The sequence below is a fragment of the Halictus rubicundus genome, chromosome 6, assembly GCF_050948215.1.
Source record: "Halictus rubicundus isolate RS-2024b chromosome 6, iyHalRubi1_principal, whole genome shotgun sequence".
Classification (NCBI taxonomy): domain Eukaryota; kingdom Metazoa; phylum Arthropoda; class Insecta; order Hymenoptera; family Halictidae; genus Halictus; species Halictus rubicundus.
Window position 1 is genome coordinate 1,619,545 of NC_135154.1, and position 21,634 is coordinate 1,641,178.

Genomic DNA, 21,634 nt, shown 5'->3' on the forward strand with positions numbered 1-21,634 from the left:
CGTACCTAGATCCACTAAAAACCTGACCTCACTCGGGACACCACGTTTTTCACCGACATTTCATGAGATAAAACGCGAAGCCGCAGGTTGCCGCAGTATAATTTTGGATTTATTATTTACTTAGACATCTACAAACGTGTTTTTGGCATGCGCACGTTGGCACACGTTGGCGCAAGAGAGATATCACTTTTTAAACTTCATTAACGTTACTCTTTTCCACGTTTAATGGCATTACATGTAAAACTACTCGAAGAAATTAAAAATAAATTCGAGTCTTAGTACTCGAAGTAAGCCAGGAAAAAAAAATATTTTTCGTATTTCTATTTTTACAGGCGCATACGGTTTCTTCAAACATGCGCTTGAGTTCATTCTGAAACCTAGGTATGCTTAGCATGGCCGAATTTAATTCATTTTTATGGAATTGCCGAATTTGATTCATCCTTGAAACGTTTTGATTTAATCCCCTACTAGTAAAAAATATAACAAATTTCATTTTATAAGACACTTGAAAATATGGAGTTTTAGCCGCTCTCAGACCACTGTGCGGCGGAGTAAGGGTATCGACTTTTATAGCCAATTCGCCTGTGAAATTCCGCAATCGTTGGGCCTTCGGTCAAAAGATACCTGCAGCCTTTTTAAACTGTGAATCCTCGAAGCTGGAGTTTCCCTCGTCGTTTATGGTAGCTCTGAAAAGAGCTTATTTTGAAAGAAGAGCTGTCCGCAAAGATTATTCCACATAATTCTGGCAATATTGATATTCTGCGGTTATTGGGCCTTCGGTCAAAATATATCTGCAACCTTTTTAAACTGTGGATCATTAAAGTAATCGAAGCTAGAGTTTCCCTCGTCGTTTGTGGTAGCTCTGAAAAGATCTGATTTTGAAAGAAGAGCTATCCGCAAAGATTATTCTACATAATTCTGGCAATAATGATACTCAAGGATAAAATGAGAAAAACATAAATGTTCTTTTCACCTAGAACATTTAAGTACAACTACATTTGAACAATGGAAACACGTTAGACCATCTAATTTTGTAAAGCAGAACTCTACGGGATTTTCAAATTCTCCTGGCCGTTCTTCTATATATCCACTACGGAACCAAGCATATTGAAACAGCCGTTCATAACGCGCAGCTGATAATTGGTTGTGGATTAATGAGTGTAGTTTAATAATATTATCTCTTGCGTGTAGATTGATATCAATATTTAATAATATTGCAAGGTCGGAAAGTTTTCGTGCAAAATTCTTCCAAATTCGGAACCCATACACGTCAAGTGGTTGGATTAATGGCGTCGTATTTTTTGGTATCGTTAATACCTCTAATTGTTTGTTCTCTGGCAGGACGTTACGTATGATCTCGTCGTTATATCCATTCCATGAATCAAGAAGTAAAACAGAATTTTCTGGAGCAGATGGGAGAAATACTTCAGTCAACCACGTTCTAAATAATTCTTTCGTTAGTTTACCCGATGTGGAAGCTTCAATGTGGACATTAGGTGCCGCGAACACACTTCTTCGTACACAAGGTCCTAACTGCCCTTTGACTTCTTTCAAAACAATATACAATGGCGATAACAACTGTCCATCAGCTGAAATTGTGGGCTGGATAGTGTAGCTGTGAGTTGTTGACGATATTGATTGGACAAGAGCACCCGTTTCTTTTTCACCTTTGTGTGAAAGTGTTCGACCAGAGTGCAATTCCAACTGGAACCCACTTTGATCACTGTTGAAAATATTGCTTGCGCCATAATTTTCAAAATACCCTTTCACATGACACACAAAATCTTCTGCTGCTGCGGTCAAATCTGTTAAATGGTTACTATGATGGCGGGTAACGAGTTTCGTCGTTTTTCTTGATACTATATTATAGTTCTCTTCAAACTTCCACAACCAGAATTCCTTCGTACGCACGCCAGGTGCAAGACTATCTTCCATTATGCATAATTATTGTTAAATGGCAAAAAAAAGAAAATCCTGAAACATGTATCCCCTATTTTAGATCAAAGATCACACACCCAAGTTTACATTAAAATGAACTAACAATAAATAAGAGAAACTGCAAAAAAAATCAAAATTTTAATATATTGTTTAAACAAAAAACTTTTGTTAAAATTTTCTTGCGCGACTACATTTCCCATTGAAAAACACACAATTTAAAAAAAATTCAAATTTTTTTGACCTCTGGTTTCCGAGATATCTCAAAAAATATGGTTTTGGCCCCCAACTTTGAGGGCTGTTTTCACCTCTTCAAAGTGGATGACTGCCAATAAAAACAAACACGTGTCAAATATTTTTCAATGAACTATAAGCTCCCATAAGTTTCATCAAAATCGGATTTTCGCATCTGAATATGTTCCCTTGTCAGTCATTAAACCCTGATTCGGAACATTATTCTAAAGCATTCGCCTATGACAACCCAGTTCCTTCATTGTGAAAAGCTCACACGTTCGTTTGTCGATCGCTGTGATATATTTGTAGAAACAGTTGATGATCGGTCGCACGATGCTGACGCATACGCGTGCTTCGGACGTGCACGTATAGACAAAATTCAATGAGGCAGTAGCTGCAGCTTTTCGTGAATATCTCGTAAATTAAGGCTGAGAGGCAGTTACATGTATAGGAAAAAGTTGTTCAGGATGTTGAGCTTTTCATATTTAAATTTTATCAAAATCTGTGAGGAGGAACCTTTTACGCACAATTACCAAAACCCAAAAAATGGTATTGCTCGCAGAAAATTTTCACAGCTAGTTTTACCCTTGATTATTACCCTATAATAAAATATGCTCCGACCCGAAACTCATTTCGTAATTTCGTATTTCTTCATCATCGTTCGACACCTCACAAAAATTTTTTAGTAATCTAATGTCGATATATTATTACTAATCATTTCTATGATTTTCTTCTACATAAGCCACAAACGACAAAAAGATATCAAAATGTGGTTAAAGTAAAAGTTATATCGTATGTGAGAAACTAGGAGTTTCTGGTCCCAAGGTTCTGGGGTAAGTGCCGTGGGGTTCATCACATTCCTCTTACCAAAAGGCATAGCCTTCCCCACTCCGTGGCCAGATCCTTCAGGACAAAGAGTCCCTTGTCTTTGGCACTACGACGTCGGGTCGCTTGCCTTTTCTAATCATTCTCACCGTCAATAAACAGTCAATGCTTAGACAATCGATAGCGGTGAGACCCAAATCGGTCATCAGCTATCGCGTCGCCTGCTGCCAGGACTGTTTAGCCTCACGGGCCACAGACATCATAAAGCCCTGCCATAAATCTGTCAAGGAATAAACATCCCTTCGACCATCCCACTAAAACCTCTCGTTAAAAATGCGTTGACGCTAACACGTATTTTTGGGCCCATTGTGCAAACAATTTTAAAAATTTATAATTTAAAAAAAAATGTTTAAATGATTTTTCCTAGAAAATTTTCGCACAGATTTATAGGCCTAAAATACGATATAACTTTTACTTCGATCAGTTTTTGCTATCTTTTATCGTTTGTGATTCATAAGCACTTACATAGAACGGTCAGTTCGGACAAAAGGTTGACTTCTCTCTTAAAATAAATTTGTTTACGAACGAAATACTGCGAAATTCTTAGATAAATCTAATGAACACTTGTGCAAAGTATTCTACATTAATCTTGATTGTTTGTAGGGAGGGACATTTTTCAATTTCTTCGAGGCAGAAATAACATCTGTGCGTCCAGTAGTGTTGGTGTCCAAAATTCAATGTATGAATATGTGGTTCAGACATGCAATTTTGAAAATTTTGGTAGACGTCAGAAGATTTTGTTAGAAAAATAATTAAACAATTTTCTATCAATTTAGTAAAAAAAAATGGAAGAACAACGAACGCGATGTTGATAGAGTTCTTTTAAAATGTCCCGATTGGTTTGAACAACAACTGTTTGAATTTGAAGGACGCAGTGAAGATGGACGACCAAAAAAGGGTTTTCTGAGGCAAGTGACAAGATAAATCGCAGGCAAATAGAAAGCCTGTTGACGCAGTACACCACGGAAGAGTTGGAGTACATAGCACGAGTTGCACACAGAGCATCGGGGAATGAATTTATATCCATGGTATTATATATTGGTAACTGTCCACAAAGTGCTCATACAAGGTGCTGATGTGGTAGAAAGCATCCTATTATCCATCGGAAATCTTTCAGAAGATACCCAGGAAGCAACGCATAAGGAATTACGATCATTTCGCGAGTACCACACTCGGAAAATTTCTCGACGGGCCACCAACCAAGATCTCAGTGACCCAAAAGAAGCCATCTGGGGATGTTTTAAACATTTCGGATAATCTGGCAGAATAATGTTTCCAACAAAAGTTAATCGATACTCAGTTATCTATAAATCCCAATAGAAAAAAATTTTTTTGATAAAAAACTATGGTTATCTTAATTTTTTAAGTAAATATAAAACTAAGTATTTTTTATTACATGTTGTTGTAGCTGATGTTAAGACGAATCTTTTATTTATTGTTAACAAATATAGTAATAATGGTGTTCAAATTTCAAATATCTACTAATTTGAGGCTATTTATATATAACCAAGTTACGTTCAAAGCTTGGCTTTGTAGTTTTTAGTAAGTTATTAAAACATTTGTCTTGTAATGTTCATGAAAATTTTCATAAAAACCATTTAAAAAATATTTATATAATAATTACTGTTCAAAGCAATGTAGTTAATTAATAATATTAACAAAATGATGTCATCCTATAACAATAACAATACAGTTCTGAACAATGAATTTATTCGCGTATACGTTACATTTATAAAGTACATATTAATATTTGGCTGTTTACAACATTTCGAATTTTGCAGTTAAACATATTCTTTATTGTACGTACAGTTTCATTCATTTGTTATTTATACCCAACATACAGTTTAACTAATCATAACCGAAATTAGTATTTGAAATCGTTAAAGCGTTTTAGAAAACAATATTCTATTGTATTCGCGAGACTGCAGTGACTATATATATGTATAGCTATTTTTAATTTTAATTCCTACCACTAACGACGCTGTCAGCAGATTTTAGTTCCAGTTGGTAATACAGGATGTGACACGAAAATGGTAATGGGGTTACGTGACCCCAAAAACGTTGGACACGAAAATGCATTGGATGATAGGTCTATCCTTATACCTCGTCTCTGGTAGCATCCACTTTGGCATTATTTGGAACTAGGGCTGTGCGAGTACCCGAAAATGCGAGCCGAGCTTAGCTCGGCTCGATTGTGCGAGTCGAGTCGAGTACTCGCACGATGCGAGCTACTCGCATCGATGCGAGCTACTCGCACTAGGCCTGCAGCCAAGCTCGCATATGCGAGCCGAGCTCGGGTCGAGTCGAGCCGGGACTCGCTTTTCGAGTCGAGTCGAGTACTCGCACCGATGCGAGCTACCCGCACCGATGCGAGCTATCCGCACCGATGCGAGCTGCTCGCAACGAAGCGAACGGCTCGAAATAAAATCAGGCGTAAAATGACATGATGCGAGTTACAGCGGGAAGATCAGCACATCGATATTATCAAGCATTTTAGTATATTGACAATGCTAAATGTTTGCGATGTTTTATTATATATTTTGATAGTGAAATGTTGATTCAGAATTTGTATAACCCTTATTGAAAATAATTATGCAATAACAACTATTTCCTAGATTTATGTAAATAACTAGATGTGAAGAACGGTATTTTATATATTCCTTTATATTATACTCCGGGGTTCAGTGTACAGTCGTAAAAATGTGTTGTTGCAAAATTGTTTATAATGTTGAAAATTAACGTTAAACTTCGTTAAATAGTTTTTGAAGGAATGGATATATAAATATTGTATAATATTGATATGTATTTGTACGCATTCGTGCCAATATGTGCCAGTCTACAACCTTTCACACAAGTTGGAAGTTCCAACAGCCTGTCATTCGGTACTGTGCACGTATAGGTGATAAGATTTAAAAGGGCATAGCCGATTAAGATGGTCAAAACAATTGGAACCGCAAAAAGATTCCATTTCAAACAGTATTGATTTCTTGATTTTCTGGAAATGACAGAAGTGGATTTCAAAATTCTTTTCACGGAATCTTACCAATTTTCACAAGCAATTTCATATCTGGCGGAAATCGTGGACGAACACAATAATATAAATATTCATTGCCTAATCAATGTTACTTCAATATTTTTAGAACATTAAAAAAATATTGTTAAAATCACATGAATAAATAATATAAGAAATTGAAAAAATAAAGATGATGTATGGGAAAAAACATTTACCACCGACGGGATAAGAACCCCAGCGTATCCGCTCCTTAGTTCGACGTCTGGCGACGTATGTTACAAAACTTTACGAACATTCTGGTATATATCACACAAAATACAATTTATTCTTTCTCTTAAATCACATTTCTTAGGTCAAACAATTACTTGTTTCAATTTAATAATGCTAAAAATTACTTAATATATATCTGCGATAAAACCAACAAATGTAACTTTCCCCCTAATAGCAAAAACGTCGAAAAAATTCGGTTTTTATTGTTTTTTGACGATGATGTCTCACAACAAAAAATCTAAAAAAAATTGACGACACTGCCTGTTATAGTACTTTAACAAGGAACTAAACAGTAGAATAGCATGTTTTCACATTTTTGAGAAATCTGCATTTTTCCGATTTTTTGGAGGTTTTTCATTTTTTTACGACCACAGTTTGTAACAAAAAAATCTGAAAAAATTATCAAAAGTCAGCCTTAGAATCCAAAATATGTCACATTTTTTCAGAATTTTAGGAAGCATCAGAGTGCGGAAAATACGCGGAGAAGCGCGAAATCTAATTTACCCTGTAACCAACCTCATGGGCAAGATAGGGGGTTGAAATTTTACTCAGAGGGGTTTTTCTTAGTCAGCTTTCGAATTGTTCATTAATCATTGAAAAACCTCTAAGGGCAGTTTTGACCATAAATCGGCTAGGCCCTTTTAAAAGGATCTGATGTCTACGTTCAACACTCGTCATACTTTCTGTTTAGTTAATATTTCAATGTTTGTAAAAAGTTTACCGATTCTCATCTCGAAATCTTTTTTCAATTTGCAATTGTTGGCTCTTCTCCGTGGATAACAGTCGATCTTTTATACGATGGTCCAAAATCATGCTAACTACCAAATAATTCGTAGTGGCAGCAAAGTTAAATCTACTTCCTAGCTCGACAATTAACGCAATTATATAACGCAATTTTTCCTGAGTTTTCATTACATGTCATCTAGTAGCTGTCACGCCGACCAAAGATCACGCCGATCAAAGAGCACGCCGACGAACCGCCAGCATACATTGTAGACGCGGCGGCGACCTCGTATAAATACACATCAATATTATACAATATTTATATATCCATTCCTTCAAAAACTATTTAACGAAGTTTAACGTTAATTTTCAACATTATAAACAATTTTGCAACAACACATTTTTACGACTGTACACTGAACCCCGGAGTATAATATAAAGGAATATATAAAATACCGTTCTTCACATCTAGTTATTTACATAAATCTAGGAAATAGTTGTTATTGCATAATTATTTTCAATAAGGGTTATACAAATTCTGAATCAACATTTCACTATCAAAATATATAATAAAACATCGCAAACATTTAGCATTGTCAATATACTAAAATGCTTGATAATATCGATGTGCTGATCTTCCCGCTGTAACTCGCATCATGTCATTTTACGCCTGATTTTATTTCGAGCCGTTCGCTTCGTTGCGAGCAGCTCGCATCGGTGCGGATAGCTCGCATCGGTGCGAGTAGCTCGCATCGTTGCGAGTAGCTCGCATCGGTGCGAGTAGCTCGCATCGTGCGAGTACTCGACTCGACTCGCACAATCGAGCCGAGCTAAGCTCGGCTCGCATTTTCGGGTACTCGCACAGCCCTAACTCGCACCGATGCGAGCTACTCGCAACGATGCGAGCTATCCGCACCGATGCGAGCTGCTCGCAACGAAGCGAACGGCTCGAAATAAAATCAGGCGTAAAATGACATGATGCGAGTTACAGCGGGAAGATCAGCACATCGATATTATCAAGCATTTTAGTATATTGACAATGCTAAATGTTTGCGATGTTTTATTGTATATTTTGATATTGAAATGTTGATTCAGAATTTGTATAACCCTTATTGAAAATAATTATGCAATAACAACTATTTCCTAGATTTATGTAAATAACTAGATGTGAAGAACGGTATTTTATATATTCCTTTATATTATACTCCGGGGTTCAGTGTACAGTCGTAAAAATGTGTTGTTGCAAAATTGTTTATAATGTTGAAAATTAACGTTAAACTTCGTTAAATAGTTTTTGAAGGAATGGATATATAAATATTGTATAATATTGATGTGTATTTATACGAGGTCGCCGCCGCGTCTACAATGTATGCTGGCGGTTCGTCGGCGTGCTCTTTGATCGGCGTGATCTTTGGTCGGCGTGACAGCTACTAGATGACATGTAATGAAAACTCAGGAAAAATTGCGTTATATAATTGCGTTAATTGTCTAGCTAGGAAGTAGATTGAACTTTGCTGCCACTACGAATTATTTGGTAGTTAGCATGATTTTGGACCATCGTATAAAAGATCGACTGTTATCCACGGAGAAGAGCCAACAATTGCAAATTGAAAAATGATTTCGAGATGAAAATCGGTAAACTTTTTACAAACATTAAAATATTAACTAAACAGAAAGTATGACGAGTGTTGAACGTAGACATCAGATCCTTTTAAAAGGACCTAGCCGATTTATGGTCAAAACTGCCCTTAGAGGTTTTTCAATGATTAATGAACAATTCGAAAGCTGACTAAGAAAAACCCCTCTGAGTAAAATTTCAACCCCCTATCTTGCCCATGAGGTTGGTTACAGGGTAAATTAGATTTCGCGCTTCTCCGCGTATTTTCCGCACTCTGATGCTTCCTAAAATTCTGAAAAAATGTGACATATTTTGGATTCTAAGGCTGACTTTTGATAATTTTTTCAGATTTTTTTGTTACAAACTGTGGTCGTAAAAAAATGAAAAACCTCCAAAAAATCGGAAAAATGCAGATTCTTCAAAAATGTGAAAACATACTATTCTACTGTTTAGTTCCTTGTTAAAGTACTATAACAGGCAGTGTCGTCAATTTTTTTTAGATTTTTTGTTGTGAGACATCATCGTCAAAAAACAATAAAAACCAAATTTTTTCGACGTTTTTGCTATTAGGAGGAAAGTTACATTTGTTGGTTTTATCGCAGATATATATTAAGTAATTTTTAGCATTATTAAATTGAAACAAGTAATTGTTTGACCTAAGAAATGTGATTTAAGAGAAAGAATAAATTGTATTTTGTGTGATATATACCAGAATGTTCGTAAAGTTTTGTAACATCGCCAGACGTGTGTCGAACTAAGGAGCGGATATGCTGGGGTTCTTATCCCGTCGGTGGTAAATGTTTTTTCCCATACATCATTTTTATTTTTTCAATTTCTTATATTATTTATTCATGTGATTTTAACAATATTTTTTTAATGTTCTGTCAGATACTCTCACACTCCTACGATCATACCTACCCTAGCCTACGCCGTTTTAACCATAAGGGCCCCGAACCCAATAAATCACCTTCCGGAACTGAGTTTTCGTCGCCCATAGAAAAGTCAACCGTCCTCTCCGTCCTCTCACTCTTCCCCACCCTTTCCTTCTCTACTTTCTCTTCTTAGAACCAAATCGCAACAAGACTTTAGCCATCCTTGAAATAGACGAAAACCAGACATCCTCTCCAGCGACCATCCCTTGACTTGTTTCCGACTTTCACTTTTCCTCCCCCATAATTCTCCTACCCTAAAGTCATCCTTCTCCCCATTTTTCCTTGCATCACCAGCTCAGAATTCATTCGCACTTCGAACCGAACGCATCGTGACACTAATTGTACAAAATAAAGAAATCAACTAAGAACGAAAGACTTTCTCCTTCCGGGATCACGACACAAAATTTGGCGCAGTCGGTAGGACCTGTCAGTGGTGGAAGAATAATAAGACTTTATTAAAAGTGTTCTTCATCTGTGGATTTTTATCCTTTGTGACGGGAACTAATAGTGTCAACCGGAGAGTCTACGGATCTGATCAGCCCCTCAGAGAAGGAAGTCAATCGCTGTCACGCACAGGAACTACTTCGCTGGTAGACGACAGGTACATACACCTTTGAATTTTGTTGCTTGTTGATCATCTTTTGTACTCAGATCACGATGTCTTTACCATATCCAGATAATTCCCCTAATTCCTCTAATTCCCCTAATTCCTCTAATTCCTCTAATTCCTCTAATTCCTCTGATTATCCAATACAATTTCTATGTAACCTAATTCCAAAAGAATTTTCTGGTAACCGGTACGAACTCGGGCAATTTATAGCCAATTGCAATAATGCAGACGAGCTCGCTTCAGCGAGACAGAAAACGCCTCTTTTGTACTTCATTCTTTCAAAAATCTCGGGAAATGCTAAAGAACAGCTTGCCCTTCAGAATTTTAGTACTTGGACAGATTTAAAAGAACAGCTTAAAATATTATTTCAAGATAAGAAACATTATTGTCAAATAATGGAAGAACTAAACAATAGTAGACAACATCATTCCGAAAATATTACCGCTTTCTACCAAAGATTATTAACCTTGTCCTCAAGAGCACTTAGCGCAATACAACAATATTCAAATGATCCTCTAGAAATTCCAGGAAAAAAAAAATCCGTTGAAGAAACGACCTTAAATCGATTCGTTTATCATAGTTGTCCTCAGATTTCTCAAATGCTGAGATGGAAAGAATTTAGTTCCTTAAATTCCGCATATTCCGCCGCCGTCGCAGAAGAACAAGCCTTAAATATGCATAAATACGCTAGGCGAGAATCTTGTACCATTTGCGGTAGAACAAATCATGGATCATCACAATGTAGATCAAGATTACCTGGCCCTGATCGTAATAGAGTCATTAATAACGTACAAGTTTCTAAACCAAATCAAAGCTCTTATCGAAACCAACAGCAGTATCAATCTCCGAATGAATTTCGCCAACCTCAAATGCAAAATCGAATTCAACATCAAAATCCTATTCATTCAGACACGATTCAACATGCTAGCCAATTAAAGTTTTGCAATTATTGTAAAAAACAAGGTCACGTAATTATAGAATGTCGGAAAAGACAATATAATAATAATCGAAGGCAACAAATAACTAATAATACGACTCGACAGACCGAAAACGCCGCGGTACATTTAAACTCCCAGGAACCCCCAGCAACGAACACCGAGCTGGAGGGTCCGATCTCTCGCTTAACGGTGTTCGAGAATTAACCATGTCCATACCATGCGATAATTTAGATTATATTATAGTACCATCGTTACACTCGAAAAACGCAAATCAAGCCTTCACATTCTTGGTAGATACAGGCGCAAACATATCGTTAATTAAAGCGTGCAAATTAAATCCTAACACGTATTTCAATTCTAGAGATAAATTAGTACTACAAGGTCTTAGCGTGAATACCCCAGTCGAAACTGTAGGCAGTTGTTTGATTCCTGTACAAGTAGGTGATTCCACTATCGACATAAAATTCCATATCCTAAACCAAGCAACAAACGTCCCTTTCGACGGCTTATTAGGTAAAGATTTTTTACAGAAAGAATCTGCGATTATCGACTATCAATCACGCACTCTATCTCTTAAGTCATCAACGATACCAATTAACTTAAATCATCAAAAATTTGAAAACCAAAATATAAATTTAATCAAGCTTAAGGCGCGAACTGAAACCCTCATTGAAATCGAAATACAAAATCCCGAAATCCAAGAAGGTATTGTTCCGGAATTAGAATTACAAAAAGGAGTTTATTTGTCAAAAGCAATCATTAAAGTAAACGAAAATAATAGAGCTTATGCTACGATTTTAAACACGCGCATAATAGATTTACAAATAAAACCAATTTCGGTATACTTAGAGCGACTTCCGCACAGCTCCGCGATCCTTGTAACAAATAATTCAAACTCACCTATACTAAAGCGACAACAAGTATTAGAAAACAACATGCGGTTGGAACATCTAAATTCAGAGGAACGACGATCAATTTTAAATATTTGTAAAGAATATTACGATATATTTCATCTTTCCGACGATATATTAACTGTAACAAATACTATGGAACATGAAATTAACTTAACTAATCCTACTCCCATTTATACTAAATCATATAGATACCCGGAAATTCACAAACACGAAGTAAACAACCAAATAGATAAAATGTTAAAACAAGGAATAATACAACCATCTACTTCTCCATGGTCATCCCCCTTATGGATAGTACCAAAAAAATCGGATTCCTCCGGTGAACGAAAATGGAGAGTTGTAATTGACTATAGACGCCTAAACGACGTTACAATCGGTGACGCCTATCCCTTACCCAATATCGAGGATATTTTAGACCAACTAGGACATTCAAAATATTTTACAACCCTAGACCTGGCATCTGGGTTTCACCAAATTCCGATGCGAGAATCCGACAAACAGAAAACAGCCTTCACCACCCCTCTAGGACACTATGAATTCACGAGAATGCCCTTTGGGTTAAGAAACGCTCCTGCAACCTTTCAAAGGCTAATGAACTCAATCCTAACTGGTTTGCAAGGTCTCCAATGTTTCGTTTATCTTGACGATATCGTCATTTATGCATCATCGATCGAGGAACATTCAATAAAATTGAAATCCATTTTTGACCGTTTAAGAAAAAACAATTTAAAACTACAACCTGATAAATGTGAATTCATGCGACATGAAGTGGCATACTTAGGCCACATTATATCGGACAAGGGTGTCCAACCAAATCCTGACAAAATTAATGCCATTGCTAAATTTCCTACACCTAAAAATCAAAAAGATATCAAAAGTTTCCTAGGCCTTGTCGGCTACTATCGAAAATTCATACATAATTTTGCTGCTATCGCTAAACCATTAACGATTTTATTAAAAAAGGATACATTTTTCGAATGGACCTCCGAACAAACGAAATCTTTCGACAATTTTAAGCAAATATTAACAACACAACCAATTCTCCAATATCCCGATTTTAATCAAGAATTTATTCTTACCACCGATGCCTCTAACTATGCAATCGGTTCTGTACTAAGCCAAGGTCCTATCGGAAAAGATTTACCAATTGCATACGCTTCTCGTACCCTAAATAAGAGTGAACAGAATTACAGTACAACAGAGAAGGAGTTACTTTCTATTGTTTGGAGTGTTAGGCATTTTAGGCCCTACCTGTATGGCCGACGGTTCTGTATCGTAACAGACCATAAACCGCTTACCTGGCTATTCAATTGCAAAGACCCGGGAAGTCGACTACTACGTTGGCGACTGAAATTAGAAGACTACGATTATGAAATTACGTATAAACCAGGAAAACTCAATTCGAATGCGGACGCGCTATCCCGCGCTCCATTAATAAATGTCATTCAAAATAGCCAACCTTTCGACAGTTTTATACAATATCATTATAAAAATCTGGACATCCCAAAAATCAAATCTATTCCCTGTGACAAATTTAATTATTTCCCAAATGTCTTATTTTATTCGAAAGATTTAGACGAGAGCAATTTATTTTCAGAAGCGTTACGAAACAAATACGACATGTCCAAAAGCAAAGAACCCGATGACCTGTACTCATGTATAAAACTCGTTAACGACACGCAAACCACATATATCTGTATTTGTAAAGCATTTCACTTCGATAAATTAGAATATAAAGAAATATTTTACTCACTACAAACTTTGAATAAACATTTGCAAGAAAACAATTATTCCGGAAATCTTTATATCCACGATGTTACAATTAATAATAAAAATATTAAAAAAAGCATGTTCGGTGAAATTATATATTATATTTTCAAGGATACGAATATTACACCTATTATCTTAGATACTGAACGCGTCACTCCTAAAACAAAAGACGAAATCATACAAATCTTACAAGAAAATCATGATTCCAAGTTGGCTGGTCATTCAGGTTTCCTTAGAACATATAGAAGAATCAAGGAATTTTATAAGTGGGACTCAATGAAGAAAGACATAAAAAATTATATAAAGAAATGCCCCTCTTGCCAAATAAATAAAACCAATTTCCGACCCTCTAAGGCTCCAATGGAAATCACGTCTACGTCCAATAAACCCTTTGAGAAACTTGCAATCGATATTGTCGGACCTTTACCGCAAACCTTAAACAACAATCGTTTTATACTCACTATGCAAGACGACTTAACAAAATTCTCATATGCTATTCCTATTCCGAATCATGAATCTGAAACCGTTGCCAGAGAATTGTCGAAATTTATAACCTTATTCGGAATTCCTAGATCTATACTCACCGACCAAGGAACTGATTTTATGTCACGTTTAATAAAAGATCTAACTAAACTATTCAGCACCAAACACATAGTATCTTCCCCTTATCACCCTCAGACTAATGGCGCTCTAGAGAGATCGCATTTAACTTTAAAAGATTACTTAAAACATTACATTAATGACAAACAAACCGATTGGGACGAATACATAAGTTTTGCAATGCTAGCATACAATACGCATGTACATAAATCAACCGGATTTTCTCCATACGAAATACTCTTCGGAAACAAACCATATTTACCGAGTAATATAACTCAGGAACCTACACTCAACTATTCTTACGACGATTACGTAGTTAATTTGAAACAAAAATTAAATCATACACAAAAAATAGCAAGAGATAACTTAATACAGTCCAAAACAAAATCAAAAACTTATTATGATAACAGAATCATTTTACACAAATACAACATCGATGATTTAGTATATATTTTAAATAAACAAAATACCCCTGGATTAAACAAAAAACTTACGCCTAATTATAAAGGCCCCTACAAAATAACAAAGGTTAATCCTAATAATACAGTTCAAATTCTAAAGAATAGGAAACTAATCACATACCATACTAATTTACTGAAACCTTTTGTTTCAGGCAATGAGGATGATTAGGAACTATTATTCTCGATTCACGCTACCATTGCTAATACTCCTCTCACTAACTCCCACCTATCCTCGCACAATTAAACCCTATTATGAAATTTTTAAAATAAATAATAACGTAGGATTATATTACAACCATGTAGGCAGCATAAAACTATCAAACTCGCAATATACTTTATTGACTCATATCAATCTTACAATCGCAGAACGACGATACGACCAACTTTTTAGATTTTATACGAAATCTTTAAATATGTGTGCAAATAAACCCACACAAATACTTCATAATGATAATGAGTACTTTTGTCACCAATCTCTTCAAACTATACAATCGCGTATCTCAGTAATTAAGGATAAAATTGAAACTTTAAAGTACATGATAAACAACGAATCAATTAAAGGTAAAACGATAACAAAAAGAGGATTATTTGACAGCACTGCTTATATTCTACGTTGGCTATTCGGCACTCCTAGTATCGAGGACGTCGAATTTTATAAGAAAACAATAGACTCAACTACCTTTGAAAACAGAAATGTCCAGTTATTAATGAAACAACAAATCTCAATTATTAGCAACACCATCCAAAATTTCAACTCATCTATTCAAAACCTCCGTGCTGATGAGGATAAACTTAATGAAAACATCAAACTATTCAATAACTTTTCTAATTTAACCACTAATTACCTTAACGATATTTTTAAACGACATCTCATTCTCGAACAAATATTTTCTCTATCACAAATATCTTCGGAACTAGATGACTACTACAACACGATTATCTATTCTATCACATTAGGAATTCATAACATATTACACCCACAGATAATCACCCCTCAAAACCTACTCCATGAATTGAACAATATTACTCTCAGAGAAGGATTGAAATGGCCTATTGCATTAACATATTCCAACATATACAAGTACGAAAAATTGCATCAATTAAACATTGTCTGTATCAATAATATATTAATATTCAATATTAAAATTCCATTAATCGAGGAAACACATTACGAGCTCTACGAAATGTTACCGTTCCCTGCTCCTCTCAACCCTTCAAATACCTACTCATATATCCAACCGAGTTCTTCCTACATCTTACTGAGTACAAATAAGGTGTATTACACATTGCTTCAAAATCTCGAAGCATGTTTATCAGTCGATACCGGTGAACGCATTTGTTCCATCAAACACGTGACTCGAACATCTGGACAACCAACATGCGAGTCAACGCTACTCACCTCCACTGTCAAGAGAATACCATCATCGTGTCAGATTCATACAACCGAACCTGATTTCGAGATGTGGCACTACATCCAAAACAACGAATGGATCTTTACCGCCGTGCATCCTTTACAATTAACTCTGACATGCTCTCCGACACATATTGAAGACGTCGAACTAACATCCGCCGGAATTATTCGACTTCAACCCCAATGCAAGGGTTATACAAAAACAATAGTTTTGGAACCGTCAGAAAAAGTCACTACAAATCGTAGTCATAATTCAACACCGCACAACATCGTTGAAGATGATTGCTGTCCCAAAACACACGGGAATTCCATAATTACGCCAGTACGTTTGACACCAATCAAAATCACAAATACGAGAACAGAAGAATTTAAATATCTAAATCACAAAGTTACTCAACTGGATACTCTCCTACAAGAACAACTAAAAAAACCGACAACCATCTACCATAACCAATGGCACACGGTTCTACTAAGTGTCACAATATCCATTGTCGGATTGATACTTATAATCAACCTTTTACGCTACTGTGGATTACTGCGGCCTACAATGAGACACCTGTGTTTCGCTAAGGAATCAAAATCAATAAAGGATACCTGCTGCTTCAAAGTAATCAACACGAACATCAACACTGCACCTGTGACGAGGACACAGTTGTCACAAATTCTGGAAGAAGAATACAGGGCCAAGTCAGAAGAGAGGGAATTTGACCCTCGCTCAACCCATAATTTTGATGGTTACCGCCAAGTTGATCCCTCGATCCAGCCGACCTTACCACATGGACTAAGAAGATCATCATCCCGTACCCCTTCCGTAAATATGGATTAATCCCATTGCGATTCATTAATAATAATAAAAATATATATATATATTATAGATAAGATTACATCATATCGCGATCCGTATTTATAGTTTAATATTGACATCATTGCGTTAATTTTATTATCCTTGCGTTATATCATCCGCATCCCTAATTTACAAACTCGTTAATAAAAAAAAAAAATTTGCTTTCCGTTCTCTTTTGCTAGTATACGTAATTAAGATTAATTATAATTTTCGACCTACTAACAATATTTAGATTAGATCATTTACCTATTTAGCACATATAAACTTTTCCACGCATTAATATCTACACATTCATAATCTTTCACATGCGAACTACTTACTAATACTATCATTATGTAAACCAATATCATTAATGTAAAATTATTGCTAGATATTATTGTCATTCCGTATTACTAATTTTTACCGTACCACGTTTATAATGTCGACCGCAGCGATAGAATCTAATTAATTCACGTTTTGATATCCGTAAATTAATCTACAGGAGGGAGGTGTCAGATACTCTCACACTCCTACGATCATACCTACCCTAGCCTACGCCGTTTTAACCATAAGGGCCCCGAACCCAATAAATCACCTTCCGGAACTGAGTTTTCGTCGCCCATAGAAAAGTCAACCGTCCTCTCCGTCCTCTCACTCTTCCCCACCCTTTCCTTCTCTACTTTCTCTTCTTAGAACCAAATCGCAACAAGACTTTAGCCATCCTTGAAATAGACGAAAACCAGACATCCTCTCCAGCGACCATCCCTTGACTTGTTTCCGACTTTCACTTTTCCTCCCCCATAATTCTCCTACCCTAAAGTCATCCTTCTCCCCATTTTTCCTTGCATCACCAGCTCAGAATTCATTCGCACTTCGAACCGAACGCATCGTGACACTAATTGTACAAAATAAAGAAATCAACTAAGAACGAAAGACTTTCTCCTTCCGGGATCACGACAGTTCTAAAAATATTGAAGTAACATTGATTAGGCAATGAATATTTATATTATTGTGTTCGTCCACGATTTCCGCCAGATATGAAATTGCTTGTGAAAATTGGTAAGATTCCGTGAAAAGAATTTTGAAATCCACTTCTGTCATTTCCAGAAAATCAAGAAATCAATACTGTTTGAAATGGAATCTTTTTGCGGTTCCAATTGTTTTGACCATCTTAATCGGCTATGCCCTTTTAAATCTTATCACCTATACGTGCACAGTACCGAATGACAGGCTGTTGGAACTTCCAACTTGTGTGAAAGGTTGTAGACTGGCACATATTGGCACGAATGCGTACAAATATATATCAATATTATACAATATTTATATATCCATTCCTTTCAAAAACTATTTAACGAAGTTTAACGTTAATTTTCAACATTATAAACAATTTTGCGACAATACATTTTTACGACTGTACACTGAACCGGAGTATAATATAAAGGAATATATAAAATACCGTTCTTCACATCTAGTTATTTACATAAATCTAGGAAATAGTTGTTATTGCATAATTATTTTCAATAAGGGTTATACAAATTCTGAATCAACATTTCACTATCAAAATATATAATAAAACATCGCAAACATTTAGCATTGTCAATATACTAAAATGCTTGATAATATCGATGTGCTGATCTTCCCGCTGTAACTCGCATCATGTCATTTTACGCCTGATTTTATTTCGAGCCGTTCGCTTCGTTGCGAGCAGCTCGCATCGGTGCGGATAGCTCGCATCGGTGCGGGTAGCTCGCATCGGTGCGGGTAGCTCGCATCGGTGCGAGTAGTTCGCATCGTTGCGAGTAGCTCGCATCGGTGCGAGCAGCTCGCATCGTGCGAGTACTCGACTCGACTCGAAAAGCGAGTCCCGGCTCGACTCGACCCGAGCTCGGCTCGCATATGCGAGCTTGGCTGCAGGCCTATTTGGAACCCGCTGCTAATGATGCAGGTAAGATGATGCAGGTTCTGGCCCAGGCTAAAAATTAGACTAGGGGGCAGCATTATATCGGGGACACTAAAATTCCGGGCGTGAGCACTCTCCTATCTGATCACAGTCCGCAACGAGTCACACGATCATTCATGCCATGCAACAGTGGTTTTGGCAGGAATAGTAGCGTCCAATAGCAGCAAAGATTGGAACATCAGTCACGTCCAATCACGTTTAATCATGTGATGGCTGTGAACGTGGTGCCATCTAAGCTCATTCCCTCGCAAGTGAACTAAGCGGTCCAAGGTTATACATAAGAGTTTTCTCCCCCTGCTCCTATCTGCTCCTATCCTCTCTGCATATACAGTGATATACAGAGAGGAGCTCCTCTCTGATATCTATCTGTATCTATCACTCGCGGTGTTGCCATTTTTACTTTCAGCACGGCTAGTACTAGAGTCGGCTGTGGTCAGCTGTGGTTGGCTGTGGTTGTATTCAGTGACTCTATTAACGTTTTATATGAACATTTTTGTTTAACCTATAAACGTTGAATAACATGGCAACTTGGATTACGATGACTCCGCGGTAGTATTTGAATCATAGAATTTTTGTAATTTCGCAATTCTTTTGAAGTAAATGATACTAATTAGTGTACATTTGTTTCTAAATATTGTTTAAAGTAGATATTTTGAAAACGTTATATATAATAAATTAATATATTAAATAACATATATTAATATGAAATATTGGTGTTTTTCATTTTAGGCTCGAGCAAGGCTTGAACATAGTAACTCAAATAGATAACAGTAAATTTAGGTTACTTATAAATCGTATCTGTCAAACTCTTCATTCTGGCACAGCTACAAAAATTTTCAGTGATGAGGAAGAAGAAAAGTTGTTGGTGTCGTTGGATTTAAATAAAGATGATTTAATCATTCTTTTGGAAGCAATAACAACAATTTATAAACAAGCTGCATGTAACATTATAAAACCACAGTCTATGGAAATCATTTTAAAGGGTATTTTTAAAACTGACGACGAAAAGATTCAAATATTTCTGAATGCTTGGATAGCGTATGGTAAAGGAATAATAGATAATTTTAGACAGCAATCAATTTTTCCTGTTCAGGTGTGTTACATAACACAAAGCTTGCGCTTTAATAAAAATGTTCTTATATCTGAAGTAATAAAATATATCATTTTATTACAGGTGAAAGATATTGATTGGTCTTTGAACATACAAGCTGCATCGTCTGCTATCAAAAAGGACGTGCGTCCAATAACATTACTACAATTAAACTTGACAGGAGAACAGCAATCTAAATTGACAGTAGAATTTGATAAAAAAGAATTAATTGATCTATATCAAAATTTAGAGAAAATACAGTCACAATTAGATGTTCTGAAATAATTTGTAAATATTAGTTTTAACTTTTGTAAAAACACATGTACTATAGAAAATATATTTTCCAATTTTTTCTAGTAATTACAAATACATTTTATTTTTATAATTACTTTGTTTGTAGGTATATTTTGTTAAAATTTTAATTACATAACAAAATAATTCTTATTCTTTGTAATACTGAAAGTTCATCATCTACATATGAATATTTTCATATACTTTAGACGAACTTCTATGTTTACCAACTTTTTCGCATAAATGAGGACTTCTGTTAGGTATAATGCTATCGATACTTGATACATTTTGAGTATCTGAATCATTATCATTAATTCGTATAGTAGGAGTTTTTGTTGGATTTACAGAATATCGTTCCCCATTCAGTCGCGAAATATGTTTCTTTTCCGATGGCGGTTTGGTTTCCAAGATGTGTGTTGATTTCCGGACAAATAGGCGCGCCTTACAAACTACTAACACAACTACAGTAATCATCAGAAACAAAATCACAGCAGTTAAGGTGCCTACTATCCATCCCAACATTTCATCTAAAATAAAAAATATATAAGGTATAAATATAGTAGCATTAAATTGCATATGGTTCACGCTAATTAATTTTCTTTTAATCTAATTACTTAATAAATGTTGAGTATGTTTCCTAAAATAAATACATTTTATACATGTATTTGTTTGTATATACATGTATGTATACACATACTATACGTTTACGTGTATCTTTCATATGATTGTTGTAACGACATTTTAAAACTATTTATAAATTATTTTAGAAATCGCTGGACAAAAATGTTTAAATTATTATGAATTCATTCATTGAATCTGCTGAATATGAAATGGCTTAGGATAAACATAAACATTCATACTGTAACGCGACGAAGAACGAGGTAACACCAGGGCGCTTCCACACTACTCGATGAAGAAGAATTGAGTCGAGGCAGCGCGGCCGTAGTCTCGCGAAGCTTCGCCAAGACCGTGGGGTCGAGAACCTTCTAGGGGCGGCCCTATAGGTCGCACCTAGTGATGGGACTGATACCAATAATTTCAGTGATACTCTATCCAATCCGATACCAAAGTACTCAGCAGAGAGTACCAATACGTAACAAAGTTTGGGATACTTGGTATCAATTGTTGATATTAATACTTCTTGAATTCATACTAC

At 35.9% G+C, this 21,634-nt stretch overlaps 3 protein-coding genes and 1 long non-coding RNA gene across 7 annotated transcripts in view; 2 read left to right on the plus strand and 2 right to left on the minus strand.

Annotated features, from left to right (window-relative positions):
- Positions 1-543: 543 nt before the first annotated feature.
- LOC143354881 (uncharacterized) lies at positions 544-2,290 on the minus strand. Its single transcript, XM_076789256.1, has 2 exons — positions 799-2,290; positions 544-631 (listed from the first exon to the last, which is right to left on the minus strand). Exon 1 carries the CDS (start codon positions 1,933-1,935, stop codon positions 970-972), a length of 966 nt encoding a protein of 321 aa, XP_076645371.1. The 5' UTR covers positions 1,936-2,290; the 3' UTR covers positions 544-631; positions 799-969.
- Positions 2,291-3,945: 1,655 nt separating this feature from the next.
- On the plus strand, positions 3,946-4,355 carry LOC143354880 (uncharacterized). Of its 2 annotated transcripts, none has more exons than XR_013082399.1 (2): positions 3,946-4,095; positions 4,172-4,355. It is a non-coding gene; the product is annotated as an uncharacterized LOC143354880 (long non-coding RNA). The 2 variants fall into 2 exon arrangements; XR_013082400.1 differs by having other exon boundaries at positions 3,946-4,082.
- Positions 4,356-19,420: 15,065 nt separating this feature from the next.
- Positions 19,421-20,573, plus strand: Vlet (COMM domain containing 10 protein valette). The gene is made up of 3 exons (XM_076789488.1): positions 19,421-19,646; positions 19,827-20,190; positions 20,272-20,573. The coding sequence occupies exons 1-3, from the start codon at positions 19,618-19,620 to the stop codon at positions 20,470-20,472; spliced, it is 594 nt and encodes a 197-aa protein (XP_076645603.1). The 5' UTR covers positions 19,421-19,617; the 3' UTR covers positions 20,473-20,573.
- A 4-nt stretch (positions 20,574-20,577) lies between these two features.
- LOC143355031 (obscurin-like protein 1) overlaps positions 20,578-21,634 on the minus strand; it is a 59,306-nt gene continuing 58,249 nt past the window's right edge. For all 3 annotated transcript variants that reach the window (XM_076789479.1, XM_076789476.1, XM_076789477.1), the window contains one exon: positions 20,578-21,005. In XM_076789479.1, coding sequence (XP_076645594.1) covers positions 20,659-21,005 — 347 coding nt within the window. In that variant the 3' untranslated portion in view covers positions 20,578-20,658. The remainder of the gene's footprint in view (positions 21,006-21,634) is intronic.